Here is a 23,666-nt window from a genome sequence, read left to right as displayed (position 1 = left end):
AAATTCATTATCTCAAAACGCTGATAATGATGCAGTATGAAGTTCAATAGGAGTTATGTAAAGTTCAAAGCTAGCTTATTAAAGCAGACATCTGTTGCGTCCATAACATTTCCGATATGTTCGTCATTCCGTGTATACTTTTTATCGTGCTGAGAGACAACACTTTCGGAGTCAGTGTCCATCCTTTAACAGCAAGCTTCTTCGTGCAGAAAAAGAAACTCGTGCCTCGATCGATCATCCGACCTCGATATCAATGCTCAAATTTAACAATTATACTGTACGACATAATAAGTACCCTAGAACTGGTTTCTAATGATTCGGATTTTCTTAAGAAATCTCTTAATTAATACGATTAAATTGAATATATATATAATTTTTAATTACCTTCATGTTATAAGTATAAGAAATTATCGGATAAATTCTTGAAAGAAAATGTTAGGAGGAAGAGATAAATCCTGCGTGGCCTCTTCCTTCATAAACCGAATTTTGTTTCCTCCAGACTTACTTCCAGTATCACATTTAAATGGCAATCGAAGCTTTGCACGGAATGCAATATTTAAGCTCTAGGTACCTGTAGATATGCGTCATCTTCGCAGATGATCCCACTTGTTTCTAGAACGATTCTTATATTATAATGGCATGTAATCGATCGATTCTAACATTTTTAATGCAAATTTAAGCTGCTGATAATTAATTAGAGTAGCATGTATATATAAGAAAGCCATAAGAAAGAGTGAGACAGATGCGATGGACCTCACTCGCGAACCCCTGGCGCCATCTCTGTAAAAAGTGCTCAAACTGGTCGCACATCATTATCGACAGCGAAGTGAACTACTGAAACTACTAGCGCCATCTCTTAGAGAAACCCTGAAACTAGTCGAGAATTAATTTCAGTTCTTTTCACAGAGATGGCGCTCTTTCCTCTAGCTTTTTATATATATCTTTCTCTCTCTTACCTCTAAAGCGGGAGATATCATTTATCATACTCTTAAAATTCTATAATTAAGGTGAGAGAGTATTAGAATAAAGAAGTATTTGTGAAATTTGCTGCCCTCCAGGTTTAAGAATAATTAGTTAAATAGGAGATCAAAGTTTTCGTAATTAACAAATTTTGCCTCCTAAGATAGATTTAAACTTTTATTACTCTAATATTATCTCTATAAATTTATTAGACTTACGATTTGGAAGATGCAATGGATAATATCAGTGAAACTGGTGTTTCTCTGAAAAAAACAAAAGTCCCAATTTCCTCTGCCATTTTTGCAACTCGGATCTAGGTTTATATGAACTTTTTTGTTACTTTTGAGGTGTAATATCAGCTGTACAAATTTGTCACACGAGTAGTGAATCACCCTGTATGATTATTTGCATGTTAACATTGCGTGAATCGAAACTACGCTCTCGCTCTACAAAATTATATCTACCAATTAGAATTAGTATCCGAACAATGAAACGTATCGTAAAATATATATACTTCGATCGCGCTTCTTATTTTTAGTTAAGCACTTTTCGCCATCTTTTCGAAAAGTGGTCAAACTGTTCGCACACCGTTATCGACAGCAAAACAAAGTACTACTAGAACACTTTTTTGGAGAGACGGCGCCACAGAGGAATAACATAATTTCAAAAAATACTACAACTACGGCTATCGTGTTTAGTTTTGATCTTAACCATTCCATTTACTAAATCGGTAATATCGCGAGTGACTGAAACGATACAAGAGGTTGAAGGCTGCTGAGTCGTTGGACACAGAAATGCATTTTGTTTCTCGTGTACCACGTCTATGCTTATGCTAATATACTTTGTTCTGACTTAGACAAGTTAATGTTCACATTTCATTCAACAGCGCTTCGTAGAGAGTGATACAATGTACGATTATGCGGTGGTTAATCCACATGGGCTCCAGCAAGCGCCGGTTCCAATGTGCGGATAATTCTGTATATCTCGGAAACTATTGTTTCTGCGCTTAGATCGTAACGAAACGTTCTTACATGAAATTGTTTACAGACATTTTAACACTGAAAATATTTAAATACCATTTGTAAACAAATGGCTGAACAATTATTGAACGAATTAGAAAATGCTGCGCAAGTAATTTTGGTAAGTTCACGTTGGTTGAACCACCATTCGCGAAGGTTATAAATAAATATATTTATTCCATTTTATTGATGATTATTCTCTTTCCAATTTAACACAGAAAAATACTTGAAATGCAACTGATTTATTGTTACGTTTGAAATATTGTAATACCGGTGTTTATAGCGTTATCGTAATCGAAAGACAGTTTATTCCATTTCTGTAATATTTTGTACACGTACTTTGTCGCATAATATATACAATTGAAATTAAATTAATCTGAAATTAACATATCACAAACGAATAAAGATGTTTTCATAGATATTTTAATAATACATGTGACTATTAATAGACTTTATTCATATTTGAAATATTCAAGTACATCCTTCACTGCTGTTTGTAATACGTATATCAAAAAACGTTAATATCTCTAGATACGTGCGAAATATCTATTTATTTGTACCTTTCTAGTATTACTAATTGTATTAAGTGTAGTTTTACGCCAACATTTACATTAACAATTACATCACTTTTCTAGGCACCACCAAATTTAGTTTCCACAGAGCAACGACGTTCGGCAGAGGAAGTTTTTCTAAATTTTCGGAAACTTAAAAACCCTTATGAGCTCTGCAGGCAAATTTTGGAAACCAATACAAATGACTATATTCTTTTCGAATCGGTCGGCTTAATAAAAATAGCAGTGATACGAGAATGGCCATCATTATCACAGACAGATACCTCTTCGTTAAGGGACTACCTACTGCGTTACGTTATAAACAAATCAAACTTGCCGCCGTACGTTAAAGGATGTATATTGCAAGTTATTGCTATTATAATAAAGAGAGGAAGCGTCAACGACTCTGGGGAAGCACGACAGCACATATTAGGAGAAGTTGAAAGTCTAATAATGACTGGTGATTTGCCAAAAGTAAATAAGATTAATTAAATCTGCAATATATTATAATGTTAAGTATTGTAACATTCTTTAATGCTTCCAGAAAATCGTGGGATGCAATCTTATTTCTGCTGTAATACAAGAATACGTAATCAATTTCAAGTCTACAAATGTAGATTTAACATACGAAACACACTTCAAGGAAAAAAGAGCATTTCAAGCTGTTGATTTGAAAAGAATTTTTAAATTTTGCATTCGGGTGATAGATGAGCTAATTAAACAAGATTTACAGGAAAATAGCGTACTATTTCTAAAACATTTACTGCCAATTTTAGAGAATATATTTACATGGTCGTTTATTAATACACGTAAAGATATCCTTTTTGCACAAAAATGAAATGAAATTCTATATTTCTAGCTTATTCTTTTCGACTTTGTCGAAGAAAATTCTATCCAGACCTTTCTAAATATCTTCAACCTTAAATTCTAACTTTGAATTCCTTAATTCCACTATACGATTCATGCTGGTAGCTAATACCATGTTGGAAACTGGTAAATGTCCACCGTTACAGCTAGATAAGGATTGGCAAGATATAATACTAGTTCCAGCTGTATTGGAATCAATGTTTGCATTGTATTGGAAAATACGAGCAAATCCGCAATTAGCTCATCATGTAAGAACTTGTTTGATTCAAATGGTACATCTGAGTAACGTACCCAAAGACATGGAGCTGCAGTATCTTACTAATTATACGCAAAAGTTTTTAAACTTTATTACAAGCATTGATGTTATCGACGAAGAAGCAAGTAGCATTGCTGATATTATGTGGAACCTTCTTAATTGCGGGACTTTTCGCTCTTTGCCAGAAGTTATGTTGAACACATTTTTGGAACAATTGTGGCGATTGACTTGCATATTTTTGCAGAATTCGATACATGAAGAATCAGTAAGTTACATTACGTATTGTGCAAAAATCATTTGTTTCCATAACAAAAGGAATTAACCCTTTCACGCCTTGGCGAGTTAGCAAAAAACAAGTGCCCGCTATGGACAGAACGAGACGCAGACATACGAAGAGCTCCAGCGCTTGTCGCTTGCGATGTTTGCACATGTTTGCATTTTCTGTTTTATAAACTTTCTGCTGAAGTCATGGTAGTCAAGTATCTAAGGCATACCAGTGTTATTTAATACTCGGTTAACACAACGAATACTTATATGCAAAATACGAAGAAAGGTGTAATATGGCGTTCACTTTTCGAGGGCGTATACAGGTTGATCGATCATTTTGTTAAAATCGGTCAAGCAAGAAGAAACTTTTTTTTTATTGTTGTGCCCTTCAAAAAATTTTTCATACAGTTATAAATAACAGATTTATTAGGTATTCCGATTTAAATACTTCACCCTGTATAAGCCCTTCGAAGCGAAAGGGTTAATAACTATATGACTACTAATAACATTTTTTTATATATTGCAGTTAAGCGGAGGTGAATGTTTATACACAGAAGCTCTATATACTTTATTTCATGCATGGACAGACATTTTATTTGTGGAGTATCCATTCTCTCTTGAAATTCTTAAGCAAGCTTCTATGGAAATATTTAATATATACCTTCAATGTCATTTGTCACCTCCTGAAGGTATAAGAAGTATTGAAGATAGTGACCTTGAAAAAGAAGAACCGGATAATGAAGACAAAGATAGGGTCAAATTTAAGCACGATTTAGTAGTAATTGGTAAATTTTAATAATTGTCCATGCCTTACAAGTACGTACTATACAAGTACGTACTACATCTAAACTGTGTTTCTCATTTTAGCAACTTTTGGTAGATTGGTACCAAGTTATACCCTCCCATTATTGGCACAATTAATTGAAAATCGTACCTCTCAATTACGTGAAAACTTAAATAAATCGATGGAACAGATGAAATCATTAAATACAATGAAAAACGATTCTATACTTAGATTATATGAAGATATACATTGGCTAGTTCTTATGATAGGTCATATACTTTGTTCAGTATCGGATAATGAACTTCCCTTTGCACCTCATGAAATAAAGGAATATGACGGAGAACAGGTACGTAAATGGCAATACGTGTAATATGATGAACTGAATTTTAAATGAACATCAAATACTGAACCAATATATTCCTATACGGACTGACGAATTTTTTAGGTACGAGAAGGAAAGGTTGACATGGATCTTACATTACAATTTTTAGCATCGTCAGAAAATGTTTCGTCGCCTACCGATATCGCTATCGAGTCAGTGGGTCATGTCATCCGTTTAGTCGCAGACATTTTTCGTCTGTGTGCGATAGAGAAAACTACTATGTCTGTTCTACCGCATAGCATACTAAGCCCTGAATTAAGCTGTACCCTAATTTGGTTTTTACGTCAATGGTCCTTCAAATATTTTCTGTCGACAAAACCTGATTCTTCCAAACCGTCTCTCACGTATGCGCACTGTTTCGGGGAAGATACGCCTGGAGCATCGTGGTTTATAAATTTTCTGTTAGAGAAAATAGAATGCAATATTAATGCTTACAAGAGTGAACCTGAAGTAATGGATGAAACTATACAATTGTTAAGATCACTTGTTAGTACAAAAAAAAAGTAAGTATAAGATTATAGAATCTCATTAAATTTTCTTTTGTACACATTTTAATTTTATATGTAATATTGTGTTCAGAGCCAGTTACGTATTGAAATCTGAGCGATTCAGATGTATAATAAATTTAGCTACAAAAGGACAGCATGATTTTCCACAAATAGTCAAAAGGGGGCTAATGCAAACAGTAGTTCGAGCTGCGGTTGGTGTTGAAAATGAGATAGATCAATCATACTGGATGCAGACTTTGCAACCATTGCTAGATAGATTTAAGCAAGTTACTTGTAATGAAAAGTTCTTACGATATTATCAACAAGAAGACATTAAAATGCAAGTTTCAGATATTTTAGACTGTTATATCGGTCAGTAACTTTTAATCTTCCCGTTTTTTACTGTTTTAATTATATTGCTAATATTGAAATGTTATTTGTATACTGACGTACGGTTTATGTTATAAGGAATAGTACAAGGTGCACACATGTTGGAATTGAGATCGCTGTATCGATATATACAACCGGTATTGCGAGAGGTGCCAAATTTAATATCTTTATACCATAATTATGAGGAAATAATACAACTAACATTAGAATTACTCTTTGAATGCGTGAAAGGTCCGGAACCGGTGCTTCGTAATTTTGTACAGGCAAGATTAATTTGGTCGCTTTAGTGTAGCGGTCGTTTAATTGTCATGATAATTAATGTTGGTTGCTGTTGAAATTTCAAATTCGCTTATCCTTTTAGACAGAAGCCGCACAGATGTCTGATATATATTTAAATGCAATACAAAATTACAGACGTTGTAGGGCCAATCGATTAACTATAGATTCAACCGCAGAAGATGATAGTTATCAGGACATCCTGTTACTGATGAAGCTGTTAACCAACCTTTTATGGGAGGCAGTATTCCAAGATGAGACGGTCTTTTTACACGGTTTGACTATAATCATGCCTATGGTGACAATCGATTTATTAAAATTTCCAACCTTCTGTTTACAGTAAGCATTCGTATTTCTCATTAGATATTGTTTGAAATTCCACGAATTAAGTGAAAAAATATATTTTCGCAGGTACTTTCAAATGATAGAGTCCCTTTGTAAACTTTATACCCGAAAAGTATTCAACTTATCACCTGAACTATTACAGCCGCTCTTAGCCTCGATAGAATTTGGTTTGCTTTCATTTGGTCATGAGGTGTCTATGTTATGTTGTAACATAATCCATGTTTTAACGAGACAAATTTTCGAAAGTATGCAAGACGGCCGTCCGCAGACTCAAATAATGGCACCATTTTTAAATGTAAGTTGTTGCTCCGAAGCAGCGTTATTAATTAAATAAATCATATGATCTTATTTTAATTGATATTGCCTTTTTTTTTTTTAGTTATTGATCACTGTTATTCTGACGGAACAAGTTGGCTCGGACTTTATATCGAACGTGGGTATACCAATTTGTTACTTGATACATTGTTATCGAGACGAATACAACAGGATTGTACAAAACATTTTGTCCACTCAATCAGATCAACATACTGTACAAAGATTAACCAATGCTTTTGCGAAATTAATTCAAGATATACATTCACACGATATCAAAAATTCTGTTCATATTGTGAATAGGGTATTCACAGTTTCTTTTGATGAATTTATTTCTAATGTACAGGGTTTTTTAATGGTTAAATAACTAAATTAAGTAGTACTTTGTATCGTTTTTTCGTTCACCTTCTAAGAAAAGACGTGAATTTTATTCTTAATTCATTAAACTTAAAATACAGGTGTGTCATAAAAGAAGTGTCTTAAGCACGTAAGCTTTTTATTGACCGATTTATTACACGTTACCACTTACAGTGAGTCTAGCGAAAATTGAGTAATTATAATAATAATAATAAATACACAAGATACAGCATCGATGCATGTTTTTTTCATAGCAAACGATCAAAAACGAAAACGTTTTCGCAATAGAGTTTTTAGTTACCTTACAAACAAGTACATGAACTTACATACTTGGTACAGATCAACGAATCATCGTTGGCCTTTCTTCGTATGTCTTTTGATGATCATCGACATTTGACAAAATGCTTATGTTAATATTAAATTTATTTATATATAATATACTTTATCTGTATAATGTATATATATATATTTATATATATATATATATAAGCAAACATGTTCTTCCGTATTATTTCTTTCGCACTCATTCTCTCTTTCTCTCCCTCTTTCTCACGCGCACACGCGCTTCTCCATTCTCTCCTTTTTAATTCCTCCATTTTTCTCGCTCTTGTCTTTCTTTAATTCCGTATTTCGACTTCTAATAACAACAATGTTCATTAACGTTAACGACGGCGTCCTTGCATTTCTATCTGTCAACGTGCTTTTTAACTCCGCCTTTTTCTATCCTTGTCCATTTTTTAAATCTCTTTAATACTCGATTACTTCTCGTATAATTTCATAATTCTTAAGGTTCATTTACTGCATTCTCTTTTTAAGTAGTAATACATTATGCTTTTAACCCCCTGAAGCAATATCTTCCATGCTTCGTTTTACTTATTCGCAGAGAGTTGAGTTTGTCATACATCGTGTAACAAATAAGTTATGCACAAATAACATGATTAAAATGTAAATAGTATGTGTCGTGATATTCATAAATACATGATGCGTACGTCTAAGTATTATGTTCTTGTACATTTTATAGAAGTTTCTCTTAACGTTAAGAAAAAAAAAAAGAACAAAAGTAAATGTGAATGAATACACTAATTATGCATGGATTACTTTTGTTTTTTTGTGTAAAAGCGCATTTCGTAAATCCTCATTTTAATTCTAAGTCCGTTAAAAGTACAGTTTACTGTAGATATACAATGAACATCTTAGAAAATATCAATACACCGAGAATACAACTCTTGCATCCTTCCGTTCAGATTATTAATGTGCTTGCTTTCAACAGTTTATATTAGGAATATTACATCTCTTATTTTTACCTCTTACACTTATGTTACATGGGTTCTACCGTTTTTCAATTTATATAAGATTTAGAATATATTCGACACATTATTGAACGTAAATAACAATTTAGCGATACTAAATGTTATTTCCGATAAAAAAAATTCGATATTGCACGCTATTTTTCGTACAATCTGAAAGATGAAAGATTATTTGGATTTAAAAGTTAATCGATATTGCACTCCTTCTGTTCGTCATCCCTCGAACTATAATTACAATTGGACTACTATTACGTGATTATAGAAATTTAACATAAATTAATCGGAATAACTTAAATAATTATAGTAACATAAATATGTACAAAGACACAGACCATTGTGTTGTTTCTAGCCAATTTCATGATACTAACATGAACGGTAGCTAGCATCTGTCCAGTCAGAAATGATTATTTAAATAAGTAGATCATTTCTCATCAGCTAATCATACACTTGTTAGTGTTACAAAATTGGTAAGAAAGAATCAACGCAACAGTCTGCATCAAACAGTCAAGTTTCACTTATTTAAAAAGGGAAATAAAGAGGATTCGCTATCTTTTGCTTCAAAGGGTTAAAAAGTGACGAGTGCGTACGACTTGTCTGATTAAGGCTTCTTCATCTTCTTTTTCTTCTTCCTCTTCCTCTTCGATACGTGTGTCGTCGTTAACAAAATAAAACTATTTAGAATCTACAACAATTAGTAACCAAAGACGATAACAGAAGCGGGGGCATAGATTCGCGTAGGCCACCGCGTATAAATGACCGAAAAATAATCCACCTTGTAGTATTACAGGTTTACAAATATTTTCGTCAAACTATTCAGGCAACCATTTTTATGATCGTTTTTCTAAGATCTCGGTTACACGCGGTAGAAAGATTGGAATGCCGTTCAAATGAAATACAAAAAAACTCTTAAAAACTATCGTAGGATTTTGCGGAAATCAACACTGACGTAAAGCATGTAATACACATTTTAATGAATATTTGTACTAATCGTAAATTAGAAGAAAATAATCTGTTGTATCTGATTGTATCTGTTATCTAAATAATACTGTAAATCATTCGTGTTAACGATGCCAAGAACTTTCCTCGCCCGAGGCAGGAAAACGTTTCCCACGATTCTTTTGCTTGAATACTGATCTACGTAATGAGAATGGAAATTCGAGTTAAAGTCTCAATGTTCTTCTATGTTCTACGAGCAAAGTATTCGTTATTTGAGACGTATAATATCACGCTATGCTTACAATTTTTTATGCATTTGGATCCTCAGGCTTAAGAATGTGATACGACGACACGAAACAAGATGAAAATCGATTATCTCGATGACAGTCGCAATAGATAAACATAATTATACAAACGAATTGCTAACAATTAATTATTCAACGATTATCGTGTAAAATTCGTTCAAAACAATCCATATTCGTACCTTGTCATGGTGCAGAATATCTCTTCCTATTACGCCTTTCCTCTCTCTTTCACGCCCTCTTTCTCTCCCTTTCTCTTTCTCTTCCAGACATAAATATGCATGAATTTGTAATCTTGCTACGTCGTTCCTACCTTCTTTCTTGTTCTCTCCCTCGCTTTCTTATTCTTCTTGTCGCATCACATGTTCCATTTAATGAATATACTTCATACAATTGTGTATTCTCTTTTCTTGTTTTCTATGATCGTCTTAGGAATGTTTTTATTTAGGCATAAATGCATTCCTTTTCGCTTGTATGCATTTCCGCGCTTAAAAATGAACCGCTTCGTACGACCGACTAATATCGTAAAATTCGAATATATGTTAAGAGATTTATCGCGAACTCGTGCAGAGACAGTCTCGTCATCGTTGAGTACCGTTTCATCGTCGCGAAACGGAACGGAGAGACTAGGGAAGAAGAGTCTGCGATTTCGAAAGTAATCATTTCAATACAATTCGAACACGGTTAATCATAAGTTCTCCTTTTTTTTTCTCCGTTCTCTTCATCAAGAGGAGGAATATGCCTCCGCGTTTATAAATATCGTCTTTTCTCTATTCACTTGCTTACTCGATCGTCAGCAGTAAAAAGACTGACGATTAATTTCAATGTCAGATATTAAAGTCAGATCGCGAGATATTAATCGGTGGCTGTCGAAGCTGGTAGCCAATCGATATATAAGTACGTTTCTTTTTCGTGACATTTTTAATAATCGAAGACTACCGAAAATCGAAAGCTACAGAGATCATGGGACTGGAAGGCCGAGTGCGACCAGCATAGCATCTTCTCGGAGGCTTTCGCAATGACGCTCGTTACCTCGGCCAAAGTGTCGGCCACTCACTTGTTTTGGTTCGATTGTTGCTCTATTAACGGGGTTAGACCAATAGGCGCCGTATTATTCAGATTCGTGGCCGTCGGTCCTTTGCGCGCTAATTTCGATCTGTAAACAGTTGTTAAATATATCATATTAATAATCATTTCTCTTCTTAAATTCATTTTCGATTCTCCACTGTAGCAAAATTTGGTTAAAATCCTCCAAGTGAGAGATCTTGAATAGTTTCGTAAGCTTGCCAGGTTGGAAAGACTCGGGATTACCAGCTTACCTGATTTGTCCAGCAAGAAGAGGATTAATAGCATACAGCCAGTCATAAACCTCTTTGTCTCCCAAAGTCTGTAGGAGATATCCTCGATGTTTTGTAACGACACTGAAAGAAGATAGTATCGATAAACAAAAAGAAATCTGAATCTCTGTGATTGCCATAAACTAATGCTACACAGACTAAACTTGGAAAACACCCTCGTTCCACTTTTCTCTCTATAATATAAAAACATCTCTCTTGTTTGCGAGTGCGATGAATTTACTTTTTAGAAAAATATAAACTATAAGAATACACATTTTTACACTTAATAATTCACCTGAAAGTATTTGGTACTTTCACCATAGCCAATTGATCCTCCGAATATTCAACTTGTGCAGTAGCTAAATTGATGAGTGCCCTCTCCACTGGGTCCTTTTCCTCTCTAAAGATTAGAACATACGGTCGTCGTACAGCCTAGGGAACAATAATGTTCCAAATAAGGATCCATTCTAAAACGCAAATAATTGTACATCCTACTCGACATGTACGTACCACCCAACGCTTCTTCCAACCGTTAGTCTTGTGTTCGAGAACGTTCAGATATCCTTTTCTAGCGATAACTGGACTAATGCGGATCTCCTCGACTTCCGGCACGTAGAGTACCAAATTCTCTTTCGATGGGGAGGAGGAACCTAACGGGGCTGGCGCGATGGTACAAGTTTGATTAGCAGATTCGCTAGCCAATATGCTCTCCTGCAGTTCCTGCAGTCTAGCCCTTTCCGGTGAACTTAACCTAAGGATGCACGACTTAGACCTGGTCCATACTATTATACCAGCAGCCTGCAAGTAACACTCCAGCATCACCCTGACCGTGTGTCCAATCATACTGGCGGTTGTCTTTAACTCGAAAGCATTTCGAGTCGTGATCAATCGATATGTTTCAAGGTAGACAGAAAGCGATTCTTAAAAGCTGGTTGCGCTAAGAAGCGCGACTTTCACTTACAGCGAATCTACTCCCAACTTTGCGTGACAAACGATTGTTGGATCGTTCACGAAAATGAACGGAAATTGAATTATCAATTTATGTCACAGATTAAAATTGAGATCGTTGCAAGCTTATAATTATGGAAGAGACAAGTCGATCTTCAAATTGAATCGAATTCTCGCTATCTTCACTCGTCATTGTTAAGATTTTTATTCTCTGGAGTTTACCGAATAAAAATGACCATACTCGAGAATAAACACGTAGTATCCATAATATAATTTAATATTTCAAATTTACTAGCATTGATTTATGTACGTAGTGGTGTGTACGTGAATGAAGAAAGGGAGTATCGTTTGTTCTTTGAATCTCGATAAAGAAATTGTCTATTTTTGCCATAATTAAGTTAAAGTACGATGATGCGACGAAGCGTGGACAACCGCTACTAGCAGGAGCACTCAGGCATGCGGGGAGGGTTACCTGCTCTAAGTAATCACTAGCTCTCTCGTATACTGACTCTTGGGACGAGGACGATATCACCGAAGACAGCATGGATGCCGACATGTCGGTCATAGTGTCTTCACCAGGTGAAACGTCGGATAATAGAATGGGTTCTTTGCTTGGGATTCGACCTTGGATAAGTTTTATATACTTTGTGGCTAATTCTCTTTCTCTCTCGGTCATTTCCCAAGGCTCGTAGACGTCTTTACTCGTTGAACGTTTTAGTTTCACTGGACTAGCGTGTGGTTCGTTCGTCGCTTTTGCCATCATATTGCAAACCTCCTGTATTGAAAAAATAATAACTTTCCATTATGAGCACTCGTTTATTTGATTTTTAATGAAATATTTTTATTTCGCATGGGAATTGTATATGCAAGCAAGTTGAGTGGAACTATAATTCGAACACCAAATATAAAATAATTTTACCTTTTCGCTTTTCGTGAAATCGTGGGACAATTTATTGCAGAATGAAACTTTGTCGATTCCTAGCTTCTCTCGTAGCAACAACGTATGTCGCACTCGTTCTACTTCCTCCAATCTCGTTAATTTTTCCAACTCCCATTGATGATCGAATATTAAACTATCTCCTCGAGGTCTCCATCCATGAAGATTCTCTTCACCTCTAACGTACGTTGAGCTGGTGTCTAATACTCGACGTTGTCGCCTCTGTACCCCTGGAAAACAATTTGCGAAGGTGGGGTAGGTACCGAATGAAGAAAAAGGGAAAAGTTAAAAAGAAAGTATGTAGTTTACATGTACTTTTGATTCGAACTAATTTGAAAAGTTTGCTCGTCTATTTTTATTCTTAAAAATGTAACGCAGAAAATCATCAATTCAATATAATATCACGATATAATAGTCATTATTCCGAATATTATAATCTATTATTAAGTACTTCTATAATGTGGCATCAGTCGGTTGATACAACGTACTGTACAAGCGACATGTGCATGACTATTACATCAAAAGGGGAGTCAGGAGCAAGAGGGGTCTACGCTAAGGGTAGCAAGACAAACCTGGGCTACCTGCTTCCGAAGAACGACGCAGGACCAGTTCGTAAACACCACTGAGTCTGTTTGCTTCTTGATTGCGGTAACTTCCGCTGAATAAATGTTTCAGCGAACGCGGTCCTACTCTAGCATCTCTTCCATAAATGATCATGCTTAGGTCCTTAGTGACAATTGCTGGTCTTCCACAATTTTCCAACTAAAAATTAATTAGAACCATAATTATTCAAGGAATCGCTCTCGTTATAACGACAGGCAAGTTTTAAGATTTGTACATTATACAAGTAAGACGTACTTCAAGATACGCAGATATAGTCATGAAGATTTGTTCTCCGTATGCTGTAACTCTATTGAGCAACGCTGAATTGTGAAGGGAGCTATCCCATGCTGCCTCGAATCTGAACATACACCTGTCATCACCGGGTACTTCTAAATACTCTCCAGGGAAAAGACCTAACGAGAGTACCGACGAATCATTATCCTCTTCCTCCGGCTCTGGTGTGTTTCTGATGCGCCCTACAACCAGTTCTCTCACATCCTTCCATCGCAGTTCGGATGCTGGCTCGTGAACGATTGTGATTCGAATCCGGCGCTGAATTCCCTGATGCAGTAGAAACAGTCCACGACACGGCAGATCGTCGCTGTGATCAACCACGGATGGCACATATTCACCATTTGGTGCTAATTCACAGATCTCAAACCAAACCAATACATCGTATTTCGCGTGGACATGCGACGTGCTTGGCGATGGTAAAACGCTACCAAATTTCGGTGAGCGTACAGGTTGGCTGATCGGTATGGAAGGTGGCAGCATCCTCTTGGGAGGTTGTCTTACGCTATTGAATAAAGATTATGATATATATATGATTACATAATATAATTTAATTGAAATTATTTGACGCTTACTATTCCAGTTTGGCATCTTTATGCAGAGGATGCTGTTGATAATGACCAAAAACTTCGAAAACGATTGGCTGGCCTTTCAGATACTCCAAAAACGATTTCGTAACCGTAACCGTGATCTAAATTCATAATAGTAGAGATAGAAGTAAAATTAGTTGATATAATGTAATTGAAATAAGTTCTATAGAAATTATTTTTGGATCGCTAAATATTATTTACTCACATTTTGTACGTGATAAAATCCGGGTGGATTTCCTTTTCCTGTATTTTTGACCGGCTCCGTTGAAAATGCTTCATCATGTCGATGTAAGAAGCTGTACGTAACGTACATCATTGATTATTACACGGGATTAATGCACAAATATCTGCGTAGACTGATTACAAAACTAAACGTACTTGAATTGACAGAAAATGTCAGCGTATTCCGTAGAAATGCCCATTGCCTGCAATACAGTCACCCTGAACGTGAATTCCGAACCGAGTTGCAAGTGATCCGGAAGATCCTCTTCTTTCATGTCGCTGGAAACTGAGCTATCGCCTTTACCACTGTCAGCATCTCCAATGTCGTCCTCATCTTTCGTATCTTTGTGCTCGTTGTGACCCTCCACTACGCGTTCTTCGTGCAACATGATCTGCCGATTCTTTTCGAGGGTCTGAGTCAGTAAGGTATTGCGTTTGTTCTGCTTCTGGTTGCCGAACAGATCGTCCTCGAAGGAAATTCTAGCTGACTGTCTGACGCCACTTGAGTATTCGCTGTTTTCCTCTTCTGGAACAAGGGTTCGTTACGAAGAATCCTACGCAAAGATCTTTCTTTTGAAAGATTTAATACGTTCCGTGTCGCCATTGATGCCATTCAATAGAGAAGGCATAGATGATAATCTCATAGAAATAAAATAAAATCGCACAGAACGCGATTAATTCCTATCAAGGCTAAGTGATTATGTAACGCGGGTGTAATTTCAGTTACTTCAACCTTCAATTCAATGAGATAATCGACATAAGCGATGGGTATTATATTGAAACAGCTTTTACTTTTGCTCGATCAATAAACTCCACTAATTGAGGATTAAATAAACTCCAGATAATAGGATAAAAAATATATAGATACTGATTACGTACCAATAACGGCTTGTACAGCCACGCGTAAGTAGCCTTTCACGTCTCCCTTTTCGTTGACTATCGCTACTTTATGGATCAGGGGTACGGGATACATAAGATTGCTTAGATACACGAAAGACCTGCCAACCATTCGGAACCATGGAAAACGGTCGTAGAAGGGATCACCTCCGGTAATGGATTCGATGTTGAAGTCTGGAGATGTTGGTGATAGTTCGGCTTCGTTATGGTACATTTCTCGCATCAATTCGAGTCTTTGTCTGCGCAACAGTGAAAAAACGTCGAATCTACATGTTAATCTAATCCATACCATTGAACCAATGATATAAGTACGTAATCAAACATTGTCGAGAAGCACAGTGAAGGACACTCGGTATACAGTACATTGACATTATTAAAAACGCAGTGTGTGTGTGTGGTATGTGTTCGATTGTATTAAAAAATCGCACGACAAGTTTTAAGAGATGTTTAAACAAAGATGACATGTAATAACTTTTGTTTCCTTCCCTGCTTCTTTTTTTTAATGTCGTAAAAATGCAACATCTGTATACAAATTTTGTCATTCGATTAATTAAAAAAAAAAAAAGAAAAAGATAAATTTCATATTTCAAGGACAACATTTTATAAGTATCTGCTGCTCGTGTAGTTTAGAAATAGAAAAAGACTACGGTGTAGAGCGTTGAAATTGTAAGACTATATATACGTGTTTGCACAACTAGAATCTGCTACGTGATTTTTGTCCAACTTGTTCGGCTGTCGTAGTACGTGTAATTCGCAGTGACACGTGCACGATTTAAAGTCACGAAGCGAAAGAGTGAGAGAACTTCAGCAACAAGGAGCGCACGTGTTCAGCGAGACAATTGGATCGTGTACAGCAGTTAAACCCTTCTCGATTTGTCTTCAACTAAGTATTTCATTTCTCGTGATTCGAATTTCCCCAATGAATATGGAAAACAAAATGTAGATTTATCAGAATTTCGACAATAAAATAACTCCCTCTTCCCAGTGGTAGCATTAGTTAGAAAATACCCTGTATATCGAAAACGATACATCGGACGAACAGAAATGCAAAACAGAAGGGTTAATTCCACTCTAATTATTAATACCAAAGGAACTAAACACTGGCTCGGCCATGCAAAAATCCTTGGTCGATATGTTATGTACGTATATTGTTGGATTCAGCATAGTTGCAAAGCAAAGAAGTATATCTCGTTGAAAGTATACTAAGAGAATTCATTTAATCCGAGAGACAGAATAGGTAAATACCGTGATAAAACGAGACAAAGATTGATATTGTTACGCATATATCCGTAGTTACAAAATACTTGTCAGAAGTAAAGAGGAATGGGCGTGAAGCGTGCGACGATAAAGAGGAAAGAGCATCTCTCACGCGTTCGAGCACCAACCTCGAAGGCAAAAGATTTGCGAGCGAGAACTTCGGATTAGAGTAGCCGGTTAGACATTGGAAAATATCCTCTTTGGCCTCCGGAGTGCTGGGGCTCGAGTCCTCGTTGTACACGTGTCGCATCAACTCCAAGCGCTGTCTACAAGTTAACACGTATATGTATTACTTGCGTGAGTGTCCCTGTGCGTTTTCATCGAAGCACGCGTCTGATTGAAAGCGGTGATATAGTATTTATCACGAACTTTCGCATTTTTATCAGCCACTTTTTCGTTGCTTTTGGCAACACGACAAATTTAAAGTGTATCAAACGCCTGATCAGAAAAGGGGTGAATGAAAAAACACACAAAGGAGCCGATATTTTAGTTTTCAACACGCATTCTAATATTAGAGGAAAGAACGAAATGTTAAAAAAGTAAATATATGAAGAACAGTTATATCTGTCTGAACAGCTCATGTTTTGCCCAAAGTAAAATACGATATTGGTGACAAACCTGAGTTTATCGAGCGTCCAATAATGCGTCGCGCCATTCTTCGTGTCTTGGACTTCTACAGCAACTATCGTGCGCGGAAATGGTCTTTCTTCTTCTTCGTCGTCATCCGCAACAGGCAAGAGGTCAGGTGGAAGCGGTGAGTAAAGAGTATCCGTAAGCAAAGTAAATTGGAATTGCACCTACAAAAAATATGCACGATATTTAAAGTAAACAGCAGAGAGGAATTTTCATTATCTGAAAATGAATGTGAAAATATATTGACATGAAAAACTAGAATGTCTAATGAAATGATAAATTATTAAAATCACTGTTAGACATAAAGGAAACAAATGTCAAATCAGTGGGATAAAAAGGAGGCGAACGGTTCAAAATTAAGTAAACGAAGGACGATGGAGGCACAGAATGATTACTTGCGAATACGAAGTATTTCACTGATTCGCAGAACGTCAAAAAGGGGGTACGCAAAGGTGCCTCAAGTGTTCATCATTGGAAAAAATAGTTTCGAGAATTTCTTAAATTCGAGTAATCCAGATTAATGTCCAATTCCGAAAATAACCGTGGCTATGTATATACTTGTGATGATTATTAGACGTTGACGTGCGATTTTAATTCGAGAAACAATTAACTTGTTTCAGTAGCTATAATGGAGTTTCTATGACCGGGCGTACACATATATACAAATTAATATGCAATCGCGCGATGCCATATAAACTCCTGCTAATCATTCAGCCAATTGTTAGTGCAATTGAAAATCGCAAGACACCGGCCAGCTTTGAAGAAATGAATGTCGATAGATATGATAAAAAGTGTGAACGTCGATGACTCGTAAGCAAAGAAGTTTGATTCTCGTTTGTTCATCGAATAATGAGTCACGGATGTACCTTCTTTTTGAGTTCGACAGAAATAGCGTTAGCTTCTTTGAGGAATATAGCGTTGCCCCAGAGATCATCCCGAAGACTTGTGAATTGATGATATTTCCACTTGCGGAAGGCCCAAACGGCCAGCTGGAACTCTCTCTCGGTCCAGTTGCTCTCTGCGTCAAACAAGGGGTTGACTGAAATGCAAGCCATTACCAGGCAAAACAGTCAGAGAAGCCAAGCATTTCGTGGATACCGGGTTCCTTCGTTAAAAGGAGCCGCTGGTGTTCTGATTCCACGATCAGATGATGCACCATTTCACGTTGCGACAAGCGTTCATTCTAAAAAAAACGTATACCCCAGCTCAAATGTTTCGGAACAGTTATTGTACCGTATTTACATCAAATAACCATTGTATGAGGACGTTCACAACGTTATCTTTCCTATTGTCCCGAAATTGTTGAGTGGGGTGTACCTCGAAAAAAACCAACGATTCGGTCCTTTTCAATAAAGAGGAAAAAACAAAGAAAATTCCAGGAGCAACGAAGTGGAAAATAAATATAGTGATGTCATACCGGTTAATTCTAATACATGCGTGCATCGCAGGTTAATTGAAATATAAAATCGAATAGTGAACGTACATTCAGGAAGTATGTTATTCAACAATTCGTTACGTACCACCATCTGATCGTCTCATACAGACCCATACAATCATAGAATTTGTAATGGAACAAAACTGAAATTGTAATCTCTTTAAGAAAATTTATACGACAAATGATTTACAAATAGATGAACCCATTACAAATTCGAAACTTTTAACGAAAGAGATAGGACGATCTATATATGACCGTAACTCAATCATATTTCAAGTGTAAAACATTTGACATAAGGTAAAAGATCAACAACTTGAAATCCCAACGTTTCAAGGCATAACTGTCGAGCTTTGCACAAGCTCTGTTATATATATATATATGTGTTTTGGTAATTATAAAAAATTATAAATATGCTATTTGTATAACTTCAGAAATAATTCAATATGTATACTCACCGAAGATATCCTCCTCGATATTATTGAAGTCTTCAGGCGTATAACTGCTGTACATTGACATCGTCATGCTTTGTTCTTCGACTTGCCTTTGCAATGCATCTATACGAGCTTCGTAGCTCTTTGTAACAATGAACGTACCCAACATTATTAATCCATATAATCGTGTGAGTATTTAGCAATTTGTGAAATATTATCCATGTATACCTTTCTTTGTTCCTCGAATAACTGGTCCGCTTCTTCCTTTTCTTTACGGAATTGTTCCTCCAGAACTAGTAGTCTCTTCTCCATTTCAGCTTTTAGATCAATTCCTTGTTTTTCTAATAACTCGATCTGTGCAAAATTCCAATCGACAGTTTCACCGTTTCCGGGGGTTTCCGCGGGAGATCCTTTCTCTCTTCGCTCACGGACTATGTATCATGCAATGGATAAATATATGATATTTTTCAACACAAACGAAAAAGGGAGAAAAGTCAAATGTTGAACAGGAACAACTCACCTTGGTCAGGGTGGTTGAATCTGAACACATGATTCTTTCCTAATATAACACGGGATCCGGTCTTCAAAACGACTGGCTCGGTGACCTCACGGCCATTCACGTAAATCAGTGCGTCATTTTTTGGGATCAGAGTAATGATTCCCTCGTGGTTCTCGAATACGCAGTGTTCGCTCAATATGTGAGGGCCACACAATTGAATATCCTGCGGTATATTAGCTTCGGCGCTACCGATGCGCGTAAAGCCGTTCTTGATGTAGTAAATTAAACACTCGGACATCAGGGGATCCTCGTTCAGATTCACCAAGTGCGGTGTCTTTTTGGGGGAGAACACACCGACCGTGACTCCGTCCTCTTTCACAGCGACTCCCATTTCGGCGAACACTGCCTCGCGTTGCAGACGTATCATTTCTGTTCGTTTCAACTTGTCTTCCCATGTTTCATTCAATTCTGGAAAATGTAGAAATACTGGAGTGTAATATTTGACCCGAATGGAGAATAATTTCTTGAAAAGTAATTTTATACTTACCAGCTATTAGTTTCTCCGAAGCTTGTAGTTGATCTACTGCTTCCTCAGCAATGGTCGATGTAGGGTGAGACGGAATTCGAGGGCGAGTTTCCTTCACGTCATCCTCGCGTTTAGTTGCTCGGACAATCTCGTCTCCTGCGGGGCAAACAGATGTGTGTAAGGCGACAGAGGATACGACGATGGAATTTAGAATGGCGAGTCTTAGCCAGGGATATAACACGCGTCTCGGAAACACCAAAAGCCATAACTAAAGCAGTGGCGTAAGTGAAAGGAAAATTATTTTCCACGGACCTGTCCTGTGATCCGTATCACGATGAAAAATATTGTTTATTAGAAAAAGAAATTAGAAAATTATGTAAAATCTGTCACTGGTATATCATTACATAGTATTCAAAGAAATTTGTTTAAAAATTAGAATTAAATGAAATATCGCAAATCTCATTTTTTCTTTTTTTTCTCCCTTAAATCTAAAGAAACTTGATTTGGTAAAGAAGGCTTAGGCAATCATGTCAAATGAAGTTGCATTTTACGAAACAACATATATAGTAATGTCCAGTGCGAAATTATTAATAGTAAAATCGACCCACAGGTACAAATACATTGCATATGTAAACATCACAAATGCCTGCGAATGAATATTATTCCGATAACATACGCGCTGTAAAAGACGACAAATACAAACGAGGATCTGTATATTTATGCAAATCAAGCGCAGCGCTCAACCAAATATTTGCTAGTCGACTACGATGTTGATTAAACGTGGTCATATTTAAAATCTAATGAACGGTGCTCGTGTCACTGCGTCCGAGATGCGTTCGAATTTGTCCATTATCGAGTGCCATGCAATATCGTTAGGCTAGTTTCGGGAACAAAAGTGATGGGTCTAAGTGGATAATAAGCGAGGCAAACAACACGTGTTTACTGAAGAGGAATTCTGACACAATGGAAAACTAATAAAGCCTGAAATTTGTTATATATAAGTGAGCGCTCGGCGCTGAACGAATAATTATATGTACGTGTCTAGATCGTTCGAAGATTCTCTCGAGATGTTAGTGAGATTTCTCTGAATAATTATGCATCGATCTTGATCAAATTGTTCAGCACAGCATTCAATTCAATTCTTTAACTTGCAATTTCCAAATGCAATTCAATCGAGATCGCATTTTCTCTAACTCTGGATGGTAATACGTTTTTGTCGATTAGTTGTGAACAATCTGCTATAATCCAAAGTAACAATGTCGTAGCGAATGACTGATTATAATATGGACCAAGATTTTGTTAAAGTATCTACTTGTCTTGCTTATAGGAACAAGAACGTTATATAATTACGTATACCTCTAGTCAATGTGTCCTTCCTCTGTCGACCATTTTTTTAATTATTATAATCAATGCTAAGAGCTGCTAATTATTTCGTCTGCAAGAGACAACGAACAATGGTAATCGTTAGATGCTGTTTACCATAGGGTTGATTACATATATGTAAAAGAAAAAATGATATGCGATTCGTGAAGCAAATATAAAAAAGAAAATCTTGTCGGAAATCGACAAAAACACAGAGAGATAGAGATAGATAGATAGATAAATGACACGCATTATGCACTTGGCCGTGAATCAAGCGAACGTTCAAAGAATAGGCGCAAAGAGTGATCGGTTTTGCCTGGCTTTTTATAAGACTTTTCGCTGTGTGGATTGTCGGTAATATTACTTACTAGGTTCTTTCTTTTCATATGTGACTTTACCATCTGGCCCTACGTCAAGCACAGGGGAAACAAAGAAAAAAAATATACTATGTAAATGGTGGTTTGTCTACCGCGCGCTACATTTTTTTTGCAGATTATCTTTTTCTCTTTTTTTTTGTTTTCGTTAATCACACACCTTTTGTTCTTTCTTTTGTTCACGTATATATTTTACAGTATTTTATTCACTTCTCCCTCTTGTATATAAACAAGTACATCGAAACAGGCGTAACATTGCGTAACAAAAGTTATTTCTATGACCATGTTTTCAGTAAGTTATAGCTCTTTATTTTTTAACAGGAGAAACTGCAACGACTATAAGAAATAGATTTTCTTTTGCAAAGTATATAGTATTCAGAGGAAGAAATACATTTCCTTTTGTGAAAAATGTTAATTTAGATACATGATATTATTGGAAAATTTAATTCGAAATATCATCTACCCGTGCCTATCATAGAATCACACATATAGAGAGAGATAGAAGAGCATCGTTCTCTGAAAAGTATTGTTGCATAGAGAAAAGTTAACTTACCTTCTTGCACGTCAATACCCTCTTGTTTCAGAAGCTCCCGTAACTTTTGGATCTCTTCTTTGAGCTCTCTGATAAGTTTTGCATTCGCATCTTCGTTAACCACCGCTTTGCAAACTATTTGTTTCGCTCTGTCTGCGTATCTATTGTTTATAGCAAAATACAAATCATTACTTACTATAGAAAAGTAGCTGTTTTGTAAAAACCGATTACTAAGTAAGAGAAAAGAAATAGTATAGTTTATTATTTGCAGAAAATTTCAATGCTGGTGCTTCAAGATTTTTAAATTAAAGGGTAAACTTAAATCATAGTTTACCCTTCAGCAAGTCGTTAAAAAAGCCTGGATGTTTCAAAGGAGCCAATTAATTAACACGAGAAGAGACGATACAAATTACAAGGGTAACGAATAACTGTACCGTAAGGTGGAGAGGGTTTCATCGTAATTGATGTCTGCTGGACTCACTGCCGCAATCATCGCTGTTTTAGAGTTACCTCCTAGATTCTCTCGTAGTAGCCACGTTAAAACGGAGTCTCTGTAGGGAATGAAATCAGCCTTCTTCTTCTTTTTAGTTGCCTAGAGGGATAAAGCAAAGAAGCGATTCATTTGTTATCATTGTTTTCTCTATTTCGCACTTTTTATAAAAAATATTCACAAGAATGTCATATCTATACTATTCGTTACATGTAAATAACTATTAGTAGCAATCGCATTTGCACATAAATTATCTTCTTGTTTTACATGGAACACAGCGAATTACTATGAGAATTGTTGCCTTAAATAAATAGGATAAAAGAATCATTGATTCATGAACTTACCGCCTAAGTATCCATAGGAAAATGGTAGCAAAATAGAAGATACGAATGTTATTAATGTATAGTTTAGCTAATTTCTGGGCAACTTTGAAAGGTTCGAACTATGCAACTTTCATATCGTACAGGATATTATTTAGTATGAGCACGAATGTTCGTTGGTCA

The 23,666-nt window shown here is 36.2% G+C and overlaps 2 protein-coding genes across 13 annotated transcripts in view; one reads left to right on the top strand and one right to left on the bottom strand.

Annotated features, from left to right (window-relative positions):
* The first annotated feature begins 1,846 nt into the window (after window positions 1–1,846).
* Window positions 1,847–7,282, top strand: LOC143429333 (exportin-4). The gene is made up of 12 exons (XM_076904884.1): window positions 1,847–2,100; window positions 2,615–3,004; window positions 3,075–3,364; window positions 3,510–3,918; window positions 4,447–4,705; window positions 4,788–5,050; window positions 5,150–5,589; window positions 5,666–5,946; window positions 6,043–6,227; window positions 6,326–6,579; window positions 6,652–6,880; window positions 6,965–7,282. Exons 1-12 carry the CDS (start codon window positions 2,050–2,052, stop codon window positions 7,262–7,264), a joined length of 3,351 nt encoding a protein of 1,116 aa, XP_076760999.1. The 5' UTR covers window positions 1,847–2,049; the 3' UTR covers window positions 7,265–7,282.
* Window positions 7,283–7,376: 94 nt separating this feature from the next.
* Unc-104 (kinesin family member unc-104) overlaps window positions 7,377–23,666 on the bottom strand; it is a 30,185-nt gene continuing 13,895 nt past the window's right edge. For 2 of the 12 annotated variants that reach the window (XM_076904795.1, XM_076904786.1), the window contains exons 7-28: window positions 23,108–23,265; window positions 22,695–22,834; window positions 22,136–22,174; window positions 20,427–20,561; window positions 19,901–20,347; window positions 19,609–19,811; window positions 19,405–19,522; window positions 18,381–18,553; window positions 17,500–17,678; window positions 17,010–17,147; window positions 15,607–15,863; window positions 14,884–15,253; window positions 14,711–14,801; window positions 14,491–14,606; window positions 13,880–14,420; window positions 13,594–13,783; window positions 13,004–13,251; window positions 12,557–12,859; window positions 11,647–11,991; window positions 11,432–11,568; window positions 11,119–11,220; window positions 7,377–10,955 (exon numbers count right to left, since the gene is read on the bottom strand). In XM_076904795.1, coding sequence (XP_076760910.1) covers window positions 10,853–10,955; window positions 11,119–11,220; window positions 11,432–11,568; window positions 11,647–11,991; window positions 12,557–12,859; window positions 13,004–13,251; window positions 13,594–13,783; window positions 13,880–14,420; window positions 14,491–14,606; window positions 14,711–14,801; window positions 14,884–15,253; window positions 15,607–15,863; window positions 17,010–17,147; window positions 17,500–17,678; window positions 18,381–18,553; window positions 19,405–19,522; window positions 19,609–19,811; window positions 19,901–20,347; window positions 20,427–20,561; window positions 22,136–22,174; window positions 22,695–22,834; window positions 23,108–23,265 — 4,533 coding nt within the window. In that variant the 3' untranslated portion in view covers window positions 7,377–10,852. The remainder of the gene's footprint in view (window positions 10,956–11,118; window positions 11,221–11,431; window positions 11,569–11,646; window positions 11,992–12,556; window positions 12,860–13,003; window positions 13,252–13,593; window positions 13,784–13,879; window positions 14,421–14,490; window positions 14,607–14,710; window positions 14,802–14,883; window positions 15,254–15,606; window positions 15,864–17,009; window positions 17,148–17,499; window positions 17,679–18,380; window positions 18,554–19,404; window positions 19,523–19,608; window positions 19,812–19,900; window positions 20,348–20,426; window positions 20,562–22,135; window positions 22,175–22,694; window positions 22,835–23,107; window positions 23,266–23,666) is intronic. The other 10 variants (XM_076904832.1, XM_076904817.1, XM_076904810.1 and 7 more) reach the window with 10 other exon arrangements.

The sequence above is a fragment of the Xylocopa sonorina genome, chromosome 1 (genome assembly GCF_050948175.1).
Source record: "Xylocopa sonorina isolate GNS202 chromosome 1, iyXylSono1_principal, whole genome shotgun sequence".
Lineage (NCBI taxonomy): Eukaryota > Metazoa > Arthropoda > Insecta > Hymenoptera > Apidae > Xylocopa > Xylocopa sonorina.
The sequence above is the reverse complement of the archived record's forward strand: the minus strand, read 5'-3'. Positions and strand labels throughout refer to the sequence as shown.